The 21498-nt window shown below is 41.3% G+C and overlaps 2 protein-coding genes across 2 annotated transcripts; one reads left to right on the plus strand and one right to left on the minus strand.

Moving 5' to 3' along the window:
• The first annotated feature begins 2570 nt into the window (after positions 1 to 2570).
• LOC118390793 (E3 ubiquitin-protein ligase TRIM39) lies at positions 2571 to 9532 on the plus strand. The gene is made up of 10 exons (XM_035781501.2): positions 2571 to 2661; positions 3124 to 3219; positions 3420 to 3553; positions 3700 to 3780; positions 5620 to 5721; positions 5999 to 6124; positions 6270 to 6404; positions 6999 to 7050; positions 7170 to 7223; positions 7663 to 9532. The coding sequence occupies exons 2-10, from the start codon at positions 3177 to 3179 to the stop codon at positions 8196 to 8198; spliced, it is 1263 nt and encodes a 420-aa protein (XP_035637394.1). The 5' UTR covers positions 2571 to 2661; positions 3124 to 3176; the 3' UTR covers positions 8199 to 9532.
• Positions 9446 to 20599, minus strand: tp53 (tumor protein p53). Its single transcript, XM_035781269.2, has 11 exons — positions 20424 to 20599; positions 19802 to 19939; positions 19512 to 19557; positions 19084 to 19293; positions 15450 to 15636; positions 15117 to 15229; positions 12221 to 12330; positions 11870 to 12015; positions 11580 to 11677; positions 11354 to 11457; positions 9446 to 11173 (listed from the first exon to the last, which is right to left on the minus strand). The coding sequence occupies exons 2-11, from the start codon at positions 19882 to 19884 to the stop codon at positions 11080 to 11082; spliced, it is 1191 nt and encodes a 396-aa protein (XP_035637162.1). The 5' UTR covers positions 19885 to 19939; positions 20424 to 20599; the 3' UTR covers positions 9446 to 11079.
• Between the last annotated feature and the right edge of the window lie 899 nt (positions 20600 to 21498).

Consider the following 21498-nt stretch of genomic DNA (forward strand, 5'->3'; position numbering starts at 1 on the left):
CTCCCTCAACGTGATCAAGACAAAGGAGATGATTGTGGACTGCACCATCGAGAGCATCCTGACTGGTTGCATCACTACCTGGTATGGCAACTGCTCGGGCCTCCGACCGCAAGGCACTACAGAGGGTAGCACGAACTGCCCAGTACATCACTGGGGCCAAGCTTCCTACCATCCAGGACCTCTATTCCAGGGTGAGTCAGAGGAAGGTCCTAAAAATTTTCAAAGACTCCAGCCACCCTAGTCATAGACTGTTCTCTCTGCTACCGCACGGCAAGTGGTACCTGAGTGACAGTCTAGGTCCAAGAGGCTTCTAAACAGCTTCTACCCCCAAGCCATAAGACTCCTGAACTCCTAATCAAATGGCTAACCAGACTATTTGCATTCTCCCCCCCCCTCCCCCTCTTTTACACTGCTGCTACTCTCTGTTGTTATCATCTATGCATAGTCACTTTAATAACTCTACCTTCATGTACATAATACCTCAACAAACCAGTGCCTCCGCACATTGACTCTGTACTGGTACCCCCATGTATACAGTCTCGCTATTGTTATTTTACTGCTGCTCTTTAATGACTTGTTACTTTTATTTCTTATTCTTATCTGTTTTTATTGTTTTTAACTGCATTGTTGTTTAGGGGCTCATAAGTAAGCATTTCACTGTAAGGTCTACCTACACCTGTTGTATTCGGCGCATGTGACTAATACGATTTGTTTTGATTTGATAAGTAAACACAACCTCTGGAGACATACAGTATGAGTTTTATTTTGTAGCATGACACCTCCTATCAAATTAAGGCTAGTCTGTGTATACATTTACACTACCATTCAAAAGTTGTGGAACACCTACTCATTCAAGGGTCTTTCTTTATTTATACTATTTTCTACATTGTAGAATAATAGTGAAGACACTAACACTATGAAATAACACAAATGGAACCATGTAGTAACCAATTTTTTTTTTAAACAAATCTAAATATATTTGATATTTGATATTCTTCAAATAGCCACCTTTTGCTTTGTGAAATGTTGTTCCTTCTTAATGTGTTTGAGCCAATCAGTTGTGTTGTGAAAAGGTAGGGGTGGTATACAGAAGATAGCCCTCTTTGGTAAAAGACCAAGTCCATATTATGGCAACAACCGCTCAAATAAGCAAAGAGAAAATACAGTCCATCATTACTTTAAGATATGAAGGTCAGTCAATAAGGAACATTTGAAGAACTTTGAAAATTTGCAAAACCATCAAGCGCTAGGGTGAAACTGGCTCTCATGATGACCGCCACAGGAATGGAAGACCTAGAGTTACCTCTGCTGCAGAGGATAAGTTCATTAGAATTACCAGCCTCAGAAATTGCTGCTCAAATAAATGCTTCACAGAGTTCAAGTAACAGACAGATCTCAACATCAACTGTTCAGAAGAGACTGTGTGAATCAGGCCTTCATGGTCGATTTTGCTGGAAGAAAACTACTGCTAAAGGACACCAATAATAAGAAGAGACTTACTTGGACCAAGAAACACGAGCAATGGCCATTAGGCTGGTGGAAATGTGTCCTTTCGTCTAGTTTCCAAATTGGAGATTTTTGGTTCCAACCGCCATGTCTTTGTGAGACGTGGTGTGGGTGAACAGATGGTCTCCACATGTGTATTTCCCACCGTAAAGCATGGAGGAAGTGTTATGATGTGGGTGTGCTTTGCTGGTGACACTGTCTGTGATTTATTTAGAATTCAAGGAACACTTATCCAGCATGGTTACCACAGCATTTTGCAGCAATATGCCATCCCATTTGGTTTGGGCTTAGTGGGACTATCATTTGATTTCAACAGGTCAATGACCCAACACACCTCCAGGCTGTGTAAGGGCTATTTTAGCAAGAAGGGCAGTGATGGAGTGCTGCACCACATGACCTGGGTTCCACAATCCCCTGACCTCAACCAAATTGAGATGGTTTGGGATGTGTTGGACCGCAGAGTGAAGGAAAAGCAGCCAACAAGTGCTCAGCATATGTGGGAACTCCTTCAAGACTGTTGGAAAAGCACTCCAGGTGAAGCTGGTTGAGAGAATGCTAAGCGTGTGCAAAGCTGTCATCAAGGCAAAGGGTGGCTATTTGAAGAATATCAAATATCAAATACATTTGGATTTGTTTAGCATTTTTGGGTTACTACATGATTCCATTTGTGTTATTTCATAGTTTTGATGTCTTCACTATTATTCTATGATGTATAAAATAGTAAAAAATAAAGAAAAACCCTTGAATGAGCAGGTGTTCTAAACTTTTGACCGGTAGTGCATATAAATCGAGTACCAAAATCTGTGGTGTATTTTAATTTCGTAGATTTGATTTGTTTAACAAAGTTCATTGACTTTCTTTCTCTGTCGTTATGTTAAATCATATGCAGTAATAAAAAAAAGAAGAGCATCTCTACATTCAGGTAGATAGTAAAGATATGGTGGGTGATTTTGATCTGATGAAGGCTCGATCTGCTGGGATTGGGAATCCATAAAAAGGACCAAAGGTCGAGCTGATAGCAGCGTGACTCTCTGTCTGGGAGACTCAAGTCTCTCTGTACCAGAGGCTTTTGGTATTTTAGCTCTCTCTCACCGTAGCAGACGGAACACAACCTGGTCTCTGTCTCTTTCGCTTCTAGGCCAGGACCCTCACAGGGTAAGAGGTTTTTATCAGTTATATATATGTGCACTGCTTATATCAATTATTATGATTACCTCTCCGTTTAATTAGTGTCAATTTAAACATGCTCGATGAAGTTGAACTTGTTTTGGTTATCTTTCAATCAGTCTTGTGTGACATTTTTGTCTTTGCGAGGTGAGTCCATGTGATTATTACCATTTCATACAGTTATAGTAAATGTAAAAAATACAATTTTCTTTATTTCGCAATGATAACCAATAGCATGTCCTGTTCCTTTTGCATGGATGATAGTTATACGGATCGATAGGATATGTGACATTAATTGCCGCAGGTTTGCATATTGATTTGTGCTATTATTTGATAGCTCAGTGATAAAAGAAAATACCAATTCGCACACGCACTGCCAAACTGATCCGGCAGGCAACTATGTTTGTGTTGAAGAGAGTACTAAGGCCTGCTATGTGAATGTTGTTTCAGATTCTACACCAATAGCATTAAAAAAAGCAAGTGGCTCTAAAAACATCCAAAAAATGAGTATTCTCAAGAAGAGTATTCTCAAAGAGAAGAAGATCAGTAAGTTGTTTACTATTGCTGATTCAGCATTGTGACAGACTTCCTATGAGGCCTCTATATGATATGTAACCATGCCTGTAAGCCCCAGTAGCTGCATATGCACATAAGAAAACATTCCTTATCAGACAGATTTCATTTTAACCCATGTAAAATGTGTGTAATCAATTGACAAAGTTTGGTTTTGTGTGCATGTGTGTCAGAATTCGACGATGTCGAGGAGAGTGCAACGCAGAACAGCTCAATCGGGGCAGTACGATGGGAACTGCCAGAAGACCTACAGACTCACAACTCGGCACCTAAACTACAATTGAGCAGCAAACCATCCAGACAAAAGGTACAGGATGTACATTACAGTCAGAGAGAGAGAGGGAGAGAGAAAGAGAGAGAGATTGAGAATAAATTATATGGATAATGGCAGTGAAAGTGAGAGACAGTGAATTGACAGCTTGATTTTTCTTTTTTCAATCTCTTTCCTTATAGGGCCTAAAGGACCTGCGTAGCCTGCAGGACTGTGTTAGATTCATCACACAGTGGAAACAACAGGTGGAGGTCGTCTGCAAGGTAGGCCTGAGACTAAATATATAAGGTCTGCAAGATAGGCCTGAGACTAAATATATAAGGTCTGCAAGATAGGCCTGAGACTAAATATATAAGGTCTGCAAGGTAGGCCTGAGACTAAATATATAAGGTCTGCAAGATAGGCCTGAGACTAAATATATAAGGTCTGCAAGATAGGCCTGAGACTAAATATATAAGGTCTGCAAGGTAGGCCTGAGACTAAATATATAAGGTCTGCAAGATAGGCCTGAGACAGAAGATCTGTCTGGGCTGGGCCTTACTGTATAAGGTTTGGTTAGGTAGGCCTGAGACTAAGGGACTGGGTCCCAAGTTGGGCCCAAATCCTTTGTTGTATGTATATTTGTATATTTCTTGATCGGTCTTAATTCGTATGTGTAGGAGTACTGAAACACTGTATGGGAGCCGGCATTCTGTTGTAGGGTAATGTAGATTGACAGTTGAAATCATCAGTTACCCCTAGGTACACACACGGTATACTGGTATGTATAACACCTTTTATAAACTGGATGGTTCGAGCCATGAATGTTGATTGGCTGACAACCGTGGTATATCAGACCGTATACCATGGGTATGACAAAACGTTTATTTTTACTGCTCTAATTACGTTGGTAACCAGTTTATAATATCAATAAGGTACCTCTGGGGTTTGTGATATATGGCCAATATACCACAGCTAAGGGCTGTATCCAGGCACTCCGCGTTGGGTTGTGCATAAGAACAGCCCTTAGCCGTGATATATTGGCCATATACCACACCTCCTCAGGCCTTATTGCTTAAATATACTGAGTAAATGAAGCAAAAGGAGTGTAAATTAATCTCTGTTTTAAATGTACTTTTTGAAAGCTTTGTGGTTGCTGAGCAGATTCAATTGAAACACATGTCAAATTCTATTGAGTCCCGTTCTAACTAAAATGAGACAACTCAGCTTGATGTCTTAGTTTTTTATGGCTTAATAATGGAGTTTATTTCATGCTGTTAGAAAATGAATTTCCTGGTTATGGATTTGTCATTATGGTTTCCTGGTTGAGTTCTTTCGTTGTCTGCTTATGGATAGTAAAATCACTTCACATCATTTGAAGAAACTAAATGAAATCACTAAAGGAAACCATGCTTTGTTTTGGATTTGATCATTTGAGCTAAATATTATGCATCATATTCTATCTACAGTGTAGATGCACTGTATGTCAGTACGGCATGTAGATTATAGAAGGTCATATGTCCCCTTAATGAAAAACTACGACGAGATTTGAATCTGGGACAAGGAGATGTCGAAGTACAAAATCCCCCAAAACCAACTGATTAAATGGATCGCCGTTTATCTTAACCTTTATCCTGAGTCGTAATCCAGAGTGGCCCTTGACAAGGAAATAGAGCCTTCACTGTGGTTGTTTTATGGGTCTTTCATAAACGTTGCTCAGGACTGTATGCCATAAATCCATGGATCACTGTGGTTGATAAAAAAAAACGGTATAATTCTTATGAAAGAACTTACCAGATACTGGATCTAAATTTGGTGGGGGAGACGCTACATCAGCTCATTTGGGACAGGAGTGGGTATGGTGGGCTGACATATGAATGGGAAGAATCTTTGGGGCAAATTACAGAACGTCTTGCAAACCTTGCTTCAAATACTATTTGAAGTCATTTAAAATACTTTATCTGTGCTTGATTGAGCGTGCCTGACTTAATGGACCAATAGAACAGTCACACAACTGTAAACACCACCCATCGAGACTCTAGGCAGGCTAGAGGAAACGCTAGTATTTGAGTGTAAATTACAGTGCTGTGTAAGTCAACTTTTTGTTGTGTGTTGTTCTGCAGCGCAGTAAGAATGTCAGAGTGGACCAGCAGAGCGAACAGAGTCTGGAACAGTGTCGTAAACTCATCCTCCAATGGGCAGAGGAGTTGAAGAGAGTGGACACAGTGAGTGTGTTACTAACAATATTCTCACAAATCTCATCTCGAGCTACTTGCATATTCATACTGTGAAATATGGATGGGGTTGACTTGGACATGACAGAAAAAGAGTAGGGGGGGAGTGATCTCCTATACTTTACTACGATGTGAATAAATCAAACCAGGATGATCAATTGAGCATCCATTAATCTTAACTCTTAACAATTATTTATTTCATTTATACGAGACACTGACACAAGCACAATAATTGGCTATACTTCATATGTTTTACTCTGTCCCACAGAGTCCCTGGATACAGGAGAGATGTGACCTCATTGACCTGGAGAAGAACAGGGAGGATCCTGAACCCTCCACACAGGCAGAGCAGAGGATCATGGAATGGGCTAAGGAGCTGCAGAGTGTCACAGAGGTGTGTGTGTTTTTGCCAGCCATAGCCAACATTTCTGATTGGCACATATCATTGGTGTAGGTAGAGGTTGCCTGATCTAGGGTCAGAGTCAGTCTCAGTAAGATCAAATTCATTAATGAACCTTGCACTGTTTCTGTCCATTCAGAGATGTGGTCTGATGAGGGATGAGCTGACCCAGATGCTGAGACGGCTGGAGTTGAATAAGAAGAAGCTGGTGACTCTCCTCCCCTTCCTGGAGTTTATCACCTGGTCTCTACTGAAGGAACAGGACAGCAGCACGGTGAGGCACACAGCCCTAACCCTATGTTCAATTCTGACCCGAAACAAAACCCTAGCTTAATGTCCACATGCTATTTCAACCCTAACCATAACCCTGCCACCCACACATTTCTCTCAAACTTTGTAGGATCCAGTCTTATTAAATATCTTTACTATTTCAAGCTATGATTGGTACCATTTACCTTTTTCAGGTGCAAAACACACCATTTGAGTTAGGTTTCGATTCACCTAGAATATTGTCCTCGGATAACATATTGTCAATCAAAAGGGGAGGACAGCTCCAGATAAAGTTCATATACGCAAGCAGTGATAAGGCAAGCCGCCTAATCAAAGGGGCTATAGGCCAGCCAATATAAATCGTTATCAGATCAGACAATTCATCAGCAATACTTCATGCTGACCTTTCTATTACCGACAGTTGAGTCAACAGTTTTGGAATGAAATACTACCCTCTAGAACTGCCCATTGGTATCAAAGTGCCCTCCTTTATTACTCTTGTTCATGCCCTCTAGCCGCTGCTCTCTTTCTCGATCATCCACATCCACTGGCATTGCCCCTAATTCTGACGCAACCCTTCTCTTTGCTTCTCCTATAGGGTATCATTCCCCAGCTATGGCTGGCTACGAAACAACGCACCTGGAAAACAGGTATGCCCCCCCCCCTAACATCCAAATCTCTGTTTTCTGGCTGTGAATGTTTGAAAATGTATTTTTTACATTTGAATGTTATTGAGGTATCTTATCTTCTTCTTCTCCTGAATTGACAGAAACACCTAAGTACATCCCAAACTCAGTGTGGAACTGGATCTGCAGTGCTTCGGGTAATTATGCTTCATTTGCTGCATTTCATAATTCAGTACAGTGTTTTACCAACTCAGGTACTCCCAACAATGCATATTTTTGTTGTGGCCCCCGAAAAGCACACCTGATTCTACTTGTCAACTAATCATAAAGCCCTTGACAAGTTGAATCAGGTGTTTCTGTCTGTGGCTACAACAAAAATGTGTGCTGTTGGGGGTACTCGAGGACCGGAGTTGGGAAACCCTTCAGTAGAGTGACATGAAAATGTATTTTGATGGACAGATTTGATTAGATTTTTTTTTCTTTTAACGCAATTACAGCCACACAGGTGGACACAGTGCTTTCAGAATAACAGAGGATAATAGAAAAAAAGGTTTGCACAAATAATTTCAATTGTGGGTCCTCTATTGCCCTGAAACTACACTAAAACCTCTCCTCTCATGTTGTCCTCCTACATAGTTGACATTAACTTGGACCCTATGACCAACCACCCATGGCTGCTGCTCTCAGACGACCATAAGAAGGTCCAGGAGGCTCACTGCACGACAGAGGTGGCCTTCAGCACACAGCGCTATGACTGCTGGCCCTGCGTCCTGGGCTGGGAGGGCCTGTCCTCTGGACGTCACTACTGGGAGGTTACCCTGGCCAACAACGGATACTGGAGGGTCGGTCTGACCACCGCCACGTCCAAACGCCACGGTCGCTTCCCTATGACCCCCGCAGAAGGCTACTGGGCCCTGTGGCGCAGCACGAGGCAGTTCTATGCCTGCACCAAGACAGAGACCTCCTTGCCCATGGAGATGCTGCCCCGCAAGGTGGGCATCTTCCTGGACTACGAGGAGGGTCAAATCTCCTTCTACAATGCGGAGACCCGGGCACACATCTATACATTCACGGATAACTTCAAGGAGAAGCTGTATCCTCTGTTTGCTCCACTGGATGGACGCACCCTAATCACCATCTCATCCCCGAAGTATGTCACAGATGTCGACTAGACCCCCCCCTACCTAATCTTAGAACCTCAAACTCATGTGTGTCAGAAGAGCCTACCCTCTACCCATCATAGGGGCAGTTCCTGCTCGCACTGGACTAAAAAACTAACTCAGTGAAGATTCTCAGGTTTAGGCTTAATCAGTGTGAGGGAAACAACCCTATGGTGTACAGCAACATTGATCCTGGAACCGTGACCTCAAAATATCTGTTAAGAGCCCTCCTATTGCCTCCATGGATGATACATCTAGTATCTATGAAGTATATATTTAGTATCTCGACTGAACAAAAATAAACACAACATGCAACTATTTCAAAGATTTAGCTGAGTTACAGTTCACATATGGAAATCAATCCATTTATATAAATTCATTAGGCCCTAATCTATGGATGCAGGGGCACAGCCATGGGGGAGCTAGGCCCAGCCAATCAGAATGAGATTTTCCAAGCCTCCCAAGTGGCGCAGCAGTCTAAGGCACTGCATCGCAGCGCTAGCGTCGTCACTACAGATCCGGGTTCAATATTGGGCTGTGCCGCAGCCGGCCCGCGAGTCCCAAGACGCAGTGCACAATTGGCCCAGCATTGTCCGGGTTAGGGGAGGGTTTGGCCAGTAGGGATGTCCTTGTCTCCATCGCGCTCTAGCGACTCCTGGGGCAGGCCGGGCGCATGCACGCTGACAGTCACTAGGTGTACGGTGTTTCCTCTGACACATTGGTGCGGCTGGCTTCTGGGTTAAGCGAGCACTTTGTCAAGAAGCAGTGCGGCTTGGCGGTTCGTGTTACGGAGGACGCATGGCTCTCGACCTTTGCCCCTCTCTCTCGTACCGGAGTTGCAGCGATGATCATGCTGTTTAAATCAGCTTCTTGATATGCCACACCGGTCAGGTGATTGGATTATGTTGACAAAGGATAAAATGCTCACTAACAGGGATGTTACCAAGTTCTTGCACAAAATAAGCTTTTTGTGCATATGGAACATTTCTGGGATCTTGTATTTCAGCTCATGAAACATGGGACCAACACATTCATTTTTGTACACAATATATATGAGGAATGAACAGAACTTCAGTTGGTTTAATAGCCATCAATATGAACTAAAATTGATCAAGCTTGGACCAATCACTTTATGAAATATTTTCATCATAATAATGTAATGTGAGATGTATTGCCGATGCTTTTACATTCCATGCATGCTGTCACACTTACTAATACATATAATCTGTATATACAATAAATCGCACAAAGCCAAACAATGAATTTTTTTTTTTTTTCTTTAATAATTTTATGAAAAAGTCCATGTATTTCTGTTGCAGTGTAATAAAGTGTTTGTTTGGTAGATATTCTGGTGTATACACTTTCTCTTAACAAAAATGAAAAATGAAAAAGGGTACAAAAATTTTAAGATACAAAATTACAAAAAAAGTTAAGAATCAATAATTGGACCTTAAATATCCACCTAAGGCTGCAATTAACACTTTTTTACTAGATTTCTGCAGTGTCTTACAAACTCCTGTTCTGAAAACAGCAAGCATCTACCCGTGAGGGGAGTCTATTTGGCAGAACAGTAGAAGGTTCTCTACTCCAAACTTATTCTAGGCACACAGGACCAAATCAGCTACTCTTCCAGTAAGGCTGTCTTAAGATACTACCAAAGCATACATCATGGTAAAAAAGGGTTTCGCAGAACAGACATGTTGAGCTAGACACGTATAGGCAGTGGCAGGACAAAAATACTCAACTTTACGCTTCACAATATAAAATGACTTGGGAGGTAGATGTTCAGATGTTCACCCATTATTCAAGTGAGGATCTTATCAATAGGCCTTGCTAACTAAACATCATCAGTTATGAACTACAGTCAGGCCCCCTGTACTCTAATACATACTTTTCTTTCATATGCAAAAATGACTGAGTGATGGCCATGCTAGGTTGTTAGCTAAATGTACAGTGCAGAGAACACAGGAAAATGCACGTACTATATAGAAAAGTAGATAATTTCACAATTCTGCAAAAAGCAAGACAGTCTCACAGGACAGGAGTTCATTGTCCTCTGAGAGTGAATAAAACTATAGAACAGGGATTCAGGATCTGCATGGGCCACCAACCAACTGATACGGGCAGCTTTGGTGCACACAAGCATGACAGAATAATAACCTCAACCTGCACTTAAGAGACCTAAAACAGCTTGCTAACATCAGGCTAGTAAGCTGCAAGCATCAACAGTTCAACCGTACTTGCATTCCCTCAATCAATAGAAAGGAAGGTTACTTGGCAGAACAGAAACTAAGCATAATGGGTTAATTCTCTCTCTCTCTGGTTGTTCCACCTCAAAAAGCACAAGAAAGAGAATTAACACTCACCATCTCAGATTGTTCTGAAATCAATTCTGTAGTTGGTAACAGATATGATTAACATTCCTGAAACATTTTGTTGAAATATAATTTAATCTGAGAAATTAAGTTAATTGATTGCACCCAAATTGACAATTTTAATAGGATTCAGATAACACAATATAGAGCTCCATACTACTTGTCAAACAGAACTGAAACTGTATACTGGATGTTGGGGGTGGGCGTTTGACATTTAGGTGGCGTTTGACATTTATTTTGGGATTCATCATGTCTTACTCATTGGTAGGAAGAGGTTTTAGCCAAATCAGATGTTGGGTACTATATTTCTTAAATATTATCTGAATCCTATCAATTAAAAAATGGCCAACTTTTGTGCAATCAATAAGCTTAAATTCTCCAAGATAAAATGTACATATCAACAAAATGTTTTAGGAGTGCCAATCTTACCCGTTTCTAATTACAGAAACAATGTCAGAACAATGAGATGGTGGGTGTCATGGCTTGATGAAATGACATGGAACGACTCGTTCTCCTTCTCAGTCAGAGTCGCTCTTCTCCTCCTTCACCAGTAGTTTCTTCCCTTTCTTCGGCCCCACTCCGAAGTCCCGTTTGGCAACTCTCTTGGTGAGGCTGTAGGGGATTTAATGTTTCATTTGAATAAGACTCGGAAAAGGAAACGACCCACACACACACACACACACACACACACACGAGAGAGCCAAATGCACAAAAGGGAGAATTGTAATGTTGCATAAGGGAAAGAGAGCGGGAGAAAGCGAGGATGTGTGTCAGAGAAGTTAGTCAACTCACTGTTTCTGACGGTATTTTTCAGCGTCGGCAACAGGCACCAACTCACTCAGTTCAAGACTGTCATTGAACTTCTTCAGCATCTCATATTTTTCCTTCCCTCGAATCTGGATGGGCAGATGAGCCCAGTTACACACAGTATACACAAACAGCCAACAGCAGACTAGTGACTAGGCATCTCTGAAGGGGACGAGACAAACTTCCATTGGTCTGTTCTCTGAGCAGTTACCTGAAGAGTGTAGATCTCATCGTCACTCACAGCAGGGGAGGACTTGGTCTTCTTACTGGCCTCAGGCCGAGGGGCAGGCAGGGAGGCCTCCTTCATAGCTTAGAAGAACACAAACATGACACACACGATGAGGAACTGCTCACACTCAGGGTCATAGGTCAATGTCAACCTTTATCAGCCATCATCCAACTTTAAAGTGCAATGTCCAAAGATCTGGCATCTTTCTTTTTGCCATTTTATGTTAATCCCAACCCCAAGACCACCGCTTTAAGATTGTCAGGATCAATTACCACGTTTGATTCCCTGGGCAGGCTTGGTCTTGGTCTCCAGGGTTGTCTCCTGCTGCTTCTTCAGGTTGATCTCCTCTGTCTTCCTGTCTCGACCAGGACAGGCACACACACGCACCTCAAAGGAGCGCCGACCCAGGAGCTGCCCCCTGCAGAACGGGAGAGGAAGTTCCCACCACTGTCATACTATGACAAGACATTAGTTGGGGGTCAACCCAGGACCAGGGTTGGGGTCAATTCTATTTTAATTCAGTCAAATGATGCTTTTATAATTAGTAAAATGAAGAAGAAAAGACAAAATCAAAAACAATCAATGGAGCAACAGTCTAAAATGGATTATTAGATGACACTCACTCCTGTGTCTCCAGGGTGATGATGGTGAGGATGGGTCTGCGGTTCATCCCTCCCATACAGGAGCTGTTGCACATGAAGTTGTAGAGCACAGTGGTACACTCTGATCCCACCTGGGAAACCAGATAGAGAGACAGCTGTGACTGATGGACACCCCCAAACACACGCTCCCTCTTACAAAACATATACAGTGCTGTGAAAAAGGATTTGCCCCCTCTCTGATCCTCTCTACTTCTGCATATTTTTGAAGCGGAATGTTAAGCAGATCTTCAACCAAAACCTAATATTAGATAAAGGGAACCCGAATGAACTAATAACACTCACATAAACAAATGTATGCAACACCCAATACCCTTGAGTGAAAAAGTAATTGCCCCCTTACACGCAACTGGTTGTGCCACCTTTAGCTACAATGACTCCAACCATACACTTCCTGTCGATGTTAACCAGTCGCTCACGTCACTGTGGAGGAATATTGGTCCACTCTTCCATGCAGAACTGCTTTAACTCAGCGACTTATCTGTCCATCGAACATCCTTCCTAGAGTCTTGATGATCATCCAGGTGCTTTTTGGCAAACTTCAGTCACTTTTAAGGATGAATGCCATGTTGAAAGTCACTAAGCTGTTCAGTACTGGCCATTCTACTGCCAATGTTTGTCTATGGCGATTGCATGGCTGTGTGCTCGATTTTATACACCTATCAGCAACGGGTGTGGCTGAAATAACAGAATCCACTAATTTGAAGGGGTGGCAACATACTTTTGTACACACACACGGGATGTAACGTTTCACCGATACGCATCAGTCCCCAGTTCAAATGTTAAATATACAAAGTGCAACCGATCCAAATGTAGCATGCATCGGTCAGAAAAATCGCTTAAAACGTTATCAATCATCGGTTCACAAAATGTATATGCTCATAACCTTTTATCTACCTTCCAAAAATACCTCTCATCCTTCGTAACAACTGATGCCTCCCCTATGGATGTAACTACGTTGACATTCATTGATCTACAAGTCATTTTGCATGCCGAACAACCCCAGGCAATATCTGTAGCCTAGCCAAACTGCGGGCTGCTTCCTGGAGTGACCAATGAGAGGTAGGTGGCCTATTCCTGATCTTGCACATCTGCACGGCCCCTCCAGAACTCAAATGCGTGTAAAAATGGCTTGCACAATATTAGGTTTTAGTTGAGTGTCAACTAGGGCTGCCGCGGTGACCGTATTACCGCCACACTGGCAGTCACGGGTCATGAAGGCTGTCAAATTTCACATGAACGTTTAGTCGCAGTAATTAGGCTTCTCCAAGCTCTGATGCTGCTGATGGTCATTAGTAGCCTAGCAAACTTGCTAACTGCCTGGTACTCAGCACTCTATTGTCCCTCTAATCACTCTGACATAAATGAAAATGTGATCAAAAACCTAATCAAACACTTCATGAGAGCCCATGAGCTCATGTTGCGCAACATTTCTATAGGCTATGCAATTGAGCGAGAAAACAGGGTGATGGCCTCTACTAAATAGAGGAGGATTTCATCAGCTTTCTATAGGCTAGGCCTACTATATTTATTTCTTAACTTTCCTAATATTAAGCACATTGCTTATATTTACAACAGGAGTGTAGCCTACCTGGCTGGCATGAAAATGAACAACAGGAAAAGCGTCCTCCATTCACTATTTTAGTGCATAGATTACATGTATTTTCCCCCTGCTTCGAGACAGGTGCACGATAATGGTCCATTCTAAATCAAAACTAATTTCACACACATTTAGTATATGTAAAGACAAGGTTAAATCAAGAAAAGTCTGATGGGTGACAATACTAGCCTATCACTTGTGAATTATATATGGAACATTCGTGCTTATGGCCTACTGCCGTGTGCGCATAGCTGCGCTTATAATGTGAAGTAGCCTAATAGTCTATCAATATTTTAAGCCAAACGTTCTGATCTGTTGCATCAGCCCTCACTGAGTAAAAAAATTGTTTGATGCTAGTGGTTCTATTAACTGTCCCAGACTATGTTTAGAATATTTATTTTGGACAGAATAGAATGTCAACTTCTGTACTATGGGGGATAGTAGATTGGCTAGTGCTAGTGCTTTCGCTGTTCATTAGGCCTACTCATCTTGTTGGCTGACGAAAAATAAATGTGGACGATTCTTCCAATATCTTCAATATGCACCTCAGAATTGGATAAGGACATGCGTAGTTAAGTCCCTGATGTGTCTGTCTTCACTTGTAGCCTGTGAGAAAGACCCGATCGTGTGATAGAGAGACGTGTGAGTGAGGTGCTTCATTGCAGGCAGCACTCTGGGAGAAGGGCCACAAAAGGCATGGCTTTTCTTTAGGGTGCATTATGGCCACAAAGGGGATGCTGCCCGGGAAATCAGCTTCTCAAATTGTGAATGAGAGACAGACAAAGTGTATACAGCCTGCGCAAAAAAACAAAGCAGAGCTGATGCCTTTCAAGTGACTTTTTTCAAATCAGAGTTCATGCAGCCTTACAATGCATTAAAATCAAAACATATAGCCCAACGTTTGTAGAACAACTAAAGTTACTAAAGATATTTCTTTGTTAACCGCTCAATGAATAGCCACATGTGCACTCCCTCAAATCGTTTGAAGAAAATATTATTTATATTTGATTAATCTTTGTTCAATTGTATTCTTCATACAACAAAACAATGTCATGGAATTCTAAGCAAATCTTGTCTGTTAAATGAACTAGTGTATTACAGCCATATGGCATAGCCAGACCAGGACGACTCAGAGTATGCTATTCTGTTCTTCTGAAATAGACTACATTTTCTTCATATCATGTTTCTTTAGACCCATCTAAAATAAATCATGGATTTATTGTGAAGGTGTAGGCTATATTACATAGATTTAGATCCTACCTGAGGAGGCTCATAGGGGACGAGCACGCTCTGTCTCAGAGTGTTACGATCCTCCATATACTCTGATCGCTGGTTCCCCTCAACTCTGACCAGGTGACCTCGCGGGACAGGACCTAAGGCACAGAAAACACGAGTATTAAGCGACACACTGAGGATATCCTACCAGTCAAAACATTTGCGTTACTCATTCAATAGGCAACAAGTGTAAGTATAAAATGACATTTAAACTCCTTTTATAGCGTGGACCCCCTTATACTGCATCAAAGCACATTCTAGATCAATCTAACATGTTTTAGTATGGGTAAGAGTAGCCTTTCCTGCTGTGTTGTGTACCTTCGTTGTTCTCGCTGGTGCTCTGGTGGTGAGGGCAGCGTCTCACCACGTCAGCCACGTCACTCAGCTTCTTATAGATGGCCAGGGCTCGTACCACTGCCCCAGGAGGAGGAGGGTGGTCCACCACGATCTGAACTGGACAAGTCTTCGCCAACTGGCAGAACAACTTGTTCAGGTCTGGCGAGTACTGGAGAGAGAAAGAGTTTGTTAAATCAGAAACAATATATAGGTCTTTGTTTAACCTGTCAGCATTGTTCTAATCCCAGTGTGATAGATATTATGGCAACAACATACAAACTTCACCATACGAAATTTGGTCACTGGATCCAAACGGCGGGTGTCCTCATCCAATTCGGAGGTGCATATTCTCAGATTCCGAGGTGCATATTGAAGATATTGGAAGAACTGTCCACATTTACTTTGTCAGCCAACAAGATGAGTAGGCCTAACGAACTTCTATTTTTCTGATAGTTTGATTGAACTCACAAAATTATCATGTATACATGTCCAAAATTCACAAAGTAAATCCGATTCCCCATTGTTCTTGTCTGACTCTGCCCTGAACCTTTCCAAGTCCCCTTTGAAGCGTCGGACAGTAGAAAATGTAGTTATTTCTGAGCACTTAGTTTAGATCTAATTAGTGAAGGAAATTTGATCATTACAAGTAGTTTGGGCAAAAGAGGAATCTCTTTACCTTCTGTGTAAAATCCTCTTGATTCTTATCAACTGTATTAAAACTCTAGGCTGCTGTGGCAGCCCAGTATCCTCCAAATAAACATCACTCCTCTCCTGATATACTCTTCAGATTCTGAATGAGTCCCGATATCAAGCTGCTCCCCCAGTTCATATGGCCAGGACTGAAACCCCTCCCCCAGCCCTGCTTTGAGGCAAGTCAAGACATGTCCTCACAGGCAAACTTTACCATTGCCATTTAAACCTTATGCTTACTATGCTTTATTAAAACATTCCAGTGAAAGTATTATGTTTTACGACAGTACAATGTTAGGCATTATTAATATTACGTTTTTTTTTAGCCGCCACATTGCAAATGTACCATTATAAAGTAAATGATATAGCTCCCATCACATTTACAATGCCTGAATACAATGAGTTACATTGTACAAGTTTGATACCAACATCAGTAACATTGTTGCAAGTAGAAGACGTTTATGCGAATGTAACCATTTCAAATTAAAGTATTTTTCTGATTTTATTTCACAAAAACCCATAAACACCGAACAAAAATATAAATGCAACATGTAAAGTGTTGGTTCCATGTTTCATGAACTGAAATAAAAACAAAATGTTTTCCGAATGCACAAAAAGGTTCTCTCAAATGTGCATAAATCAGTAATTTCTTCTTTGTTAAGATAATCCATCCACATGACAGGTGTGGCACATTAAGAAGCTAATTAAACAGCATGGCAATTACGCAGGTGCACCTTGTGCTGGGAACTTATGAACTGTAACTCAAGAAAATTATTTTAAACGGTTGCGTTTATATTTTTGTTCAGTATATAATCGATATGCTATGTACGAGATACCTACTGGTGATGGAAGTAAGTTACTATTATAAAAAGACACTAAGATCAATATGAGATATTGTAATATCAAGCCCACACCTCATGTGACTTGTTAATTGTTTACTCCATGTGTAACTCTGTATTGCTGTCTGTTCACACTGTTATGCTTTATCTTGGCCAGGTCGCAGTTGTAAATGAGAACTTGTTCTCAACTAGCCTACCTGGTTAATTAAAGGTGAACTAAAAAAATTATAAATATGTGTATACTGCCACATTAACATGTGAACACTATGATCACATCCCCAAAAACATGAATAAAACATTGGGTATCAAGGTGCTAATAATTAAGAATAAGAGTGTTAAAAGAGAACATTTTACTGACCGGCAGTCAAACTGAGCACAGGACGCAGGGCGGGGAGGTGTCGTGTTAGTTAAATCTCTTATAGCAAAGATGGGGTTGTTGAAATCATAAACAAACCCGTCGTGTCTTAGGACAATGCCTTGTGAATCAGTGTTAAAAATCGACAAGATAGAGAAGGGCCACCATGAGACTCGTCTAACGTGTTGATGGGCCAAGTTGTTCAAAGATTTAGATTAAATCTAGCAATTGATTTTACAATAACAGAAAAGGATGATCCTGCCATGTTCTTGTGTGGCAAGGCTCCCTCTTCCTCTTTGAGACCTTCTGCTACACCACACAGATAAAGGAGGACTGGACTTTATTTAACTTTCTGCAGTGGCCCAGGTGATTTACTATATGCATTCAACGGATGCTTAACTGGATACGTTTGACTATATACTCGTCTGCAAATGTATGAATAGACTCTAGGACGATTAAGTGTCACAAAAAAAAAAAAGAAGGACTACCTTGTTGACCAATGTTGAATGGAATGTTAGTTATATTCAAAATTATCAACTCAAATGACAAAAACTACGGTGCTATACCGGTGCATTTCCATGTAAAAAGCCCCATGAGCACTAACGTGAAGTCCATAGGAGCACATCGAATTGTGTCAAATGAATGCTAAGAGTCTGTTTGTTTAGAAATTAAGGCATATGTACATTTCTCAAACATTTCCCGTCGGAAAAAACATGAAACAATGAAAGTTCACAGAAGTAACACGTAAAGTAAAACCAAATAATTAGTTAACGTTTCCACTAATAACAATTTAGTTTATGATTTATTAAGTGATTAAAATGCATCATTCTGTTACCAAATTGGTAACAGAAAGACAACCCCCCCCCCCCCATAAAATGGGGAATTTATCAAATCAAAATGTTGTGTCAAATGCACCAAATACAACAGGTAGACCTTACAGTGAAATACTTACTTAAAAGCACTTAAACAACAAGAACAACAAAAAATATTTTAAAAAGCTGTTAAGAAGCCTTTTGGACATAGACTTGGCGCTCCGGTACCGCTTGCCATGTGGTAGCAGAGAGAACAGTCTATGACTAGGGTAGCTGCAGCCAATTATATTGCCTTCCTCTGACACTGCCTGGTATAGAAGTCCTGGATGGCAGGATGCTTGGCCCCAATTATCTTAGTTTAACTAGGTACGTCAGTTAAGAACAAATTCTTATTTACAATGACAGCCTAGGAACAGTGGGTTAACTGGGACGTACGCACTACCCTCTGTAGTGCCTTGCGGTCGAAGGCTGAGCAGTTGTCATACCAGGCATAATGGCTAGGGAATGCGCTTGTTTGTGTTGTGTAACTGGTTAAAATGCCAAAACTAAAGACCCCCCCCCCCAAAAAAAAAAGTGTCAATGAACTGTTGACTGCAAAGTAGGCCTACTTGGCAGAAGAACATCATCACGAATTGCCTATCAATCAGGTGGGCATTTGTTTTGCCACATACATGCAGTACAGAATATTTTTTTCCCAGACATCAAAAGTGGTCTCCTGATGTGGTTTAAGCACTGTCGTGGACCAATGTTGTTCCTATGAAAAAGTGTGATTTGTTTGTGAAAACCTGAAGAAAAAAAACTGGGGGAGACTCAGAATTCTTCAAGGAAAAAAAGTCCTATTATTTTTGTGAAAAAATTAAATACAAATATTTTAAAGGCCCTAGATACATAGGTGAGGGTGTCAAATCCCTTAGACTTACTGTGCAAGTGACGGACTTGGCTGTGCTGGACTGGAGGAAACGTAGCTGGAACCCCAGGGCCCCGGGGTAGTCAGAGGTGGTTGGTACGGTGGAGGTAGGTGGCGAGCCAGTGTCCAGGGTAGAAATGGAGGGCTGGGGTGCAGGCTCCGTTGCAGACACCTCAAACAGACTCGGATCAAATTCCACCTGGAGAGGGGCCTCCATCATGAGCTGCATGTAAGAGAAGTATGTTTTTCTTAATACAACGAATGGTATCAGAGCAATACCTAAAAAAGATGGTTAGGTAAATAGTGCACTGCAATGGAGAGACCACCATCTGTTTCCAGCAACAACGAAATTGTAACTTGAGACAACATTAAAATAACTGGCAAAATAGTACATAGAAATAACATGCACAAGGAAAAATTACTTGCTGCAGTGAAACGTACATTATCATATCCCACCCAAGACTCGGTTACAGGTGGTTGAACTGCCCTGATATGAGAGAGAGAGAGAGAGAGACTTTAAAACAACCAAATGCAGACATTGATCATGCCACAATTCAACAGTTCAGATTGTCGAAACTTTGGAGCTGATGGTGATAGCAACAGCTGCTTTGCTTATGTCTACACTCACCAATGGTCATAAACCTGAGGATGGAGAGACACAACTGAGGTAGAAACAAAACATATTTCAGTATCCGACTCATTCAATTGTAATACTGCACGTTTTTTCTTACATCAGGTTCAAATTCATTTTCCACAGGTCCTCGAAAGACTCCTGGCTGAGGGGAAGAGACACGTTCTCCGCCATATCAGCCATGATGTTGTTCTCTAGCACCCCAAAGCAGCACGCAGGGAAGAAAAGCCAACCGGGGCTGAAAGGAGACAAGCAATTAGAAACATGCAATAAGAATGAGATGAAATAAGCGTTACAGTATTTACCATCTAACGTTAAACAGGATAAAATAAAAAAGACATATCAAAAATGTAAATGTAAATGTAAAAATGCTTAGCTCGTAGTAATTAGAATGGTAGGGCTCAAACATGCTAAGTGTGGTTCAAAACGTTGTCTTTCATACGTAACAGGCTCACTTCCGTGTTATTGCCACGATGACTATGCAATAGCTAAGAAACGTACATAATTTCAACACAATCGAACGTTAACTAGGTATAAAACAATGACGACGTACAATCTCCCTTGCTGGATAACCCCCATTCAAGGCAGTCTCATAGATCAAAGAAGTACAGTCATTGGCTACCTGAATGATGTATAACAAAACCCATAAGCCACAAATCAAGCAATGTTCTCTGGAAACTAGATTGCTCTGATCATTTGGTGGTGGACGTGAACTAACTTACCTTCTCCGATCTGATTACCCCGAAACTCCTGATTGCAGTGTTGCCGGTGAAGTGTAGCTAGCGAACTCGGTATATGTACATTCACATTTGTTATTTCCGGGGGTGTTAAGTTTGCCAGCACAATATGTTTATACTTTTCTTCCACGCGTTGGGGAATCCCCTAAATTTGACCTGTAATATGGGCGGAGTCAAATGGGTCATCCAGTCAAATCCAACCAACGAAAAGTAAATTAATTCAAATCAAGACTGCGCCGAGTGGATCGATAGATTTATAATATAATTTTAGTGATGTAAATTATAGTAAACTTCAAATAAAATACCAAAGGAATATTTTCATGTTGTATGACCAAGTGTTGATGGGTGCGTTCCAGAAATAGTCTCCCATGGAAAACGGACAAGTTTGACATTCCAGATACATTGGAGTTGTCCCGCTAGCAGTGGTGTAAAGTACTTAAGTAAAAATACTTTAAAGTACTGATTAGGTCGTTTTTTGGGGTAACTGTACTTTACTATGAATATGTTTGACAACTTTTACTTCACTACATTCCTAAAGAAAATTATGTACTTGTTACTCCATACACTTTCCCTGACACCCAAAAGTACCCAAAAGTATCCCTGGTCACCCCTACTGCCTCTGATCTGGCGGACTCGCTACACATGCTTAGTTTATAAATTATATCTGAGAGTTGGGAGTGTGCCCCTTGATATTCGTAAATAAAAATAAAAACTATAAAATGTGAGCTTTGCTTAATAGAAGGAATTTGACAATATTTATACTTTTGATTCCTAAGTACATTTGACCAATTACATTTACTTTTGATACTTAAAAGATTGGGTACTTTTCCACCACTGCCCACTAGTAGTGGGGGCTTTGCGCCCAAGGAATACTGTAACACGGGCTGGTGTCTACATAAGGCCCAAGTTTTTATGGAACAGGGAGCAGATCCTCACCTTTGCACCACAGGATCATAACATTTAGCAATCTGTCAGCTCTCTCTCCATCTTGCAAAGGCATGAATAATCTGGAACGCACCCAAATGGCCTGTCCAGAGCTGATTATTACAAAAGTGACATA

This window comes from Oncorhynchus keta, chromosome 11, assembly GCF_023373465.1.
Source record: "Oncorhynchus keta strain PuntledgeMale-10-30-2019 chromosome 11, Oket_V2, whole genome shotgun sequence".
Taxonomy (NCBI): Eukaryota; Metazoa; Chordata; class Actinopteri; order Salmoniformes; family Salmonidae; genus Oncorhynchus; species Oncorhynchus keta.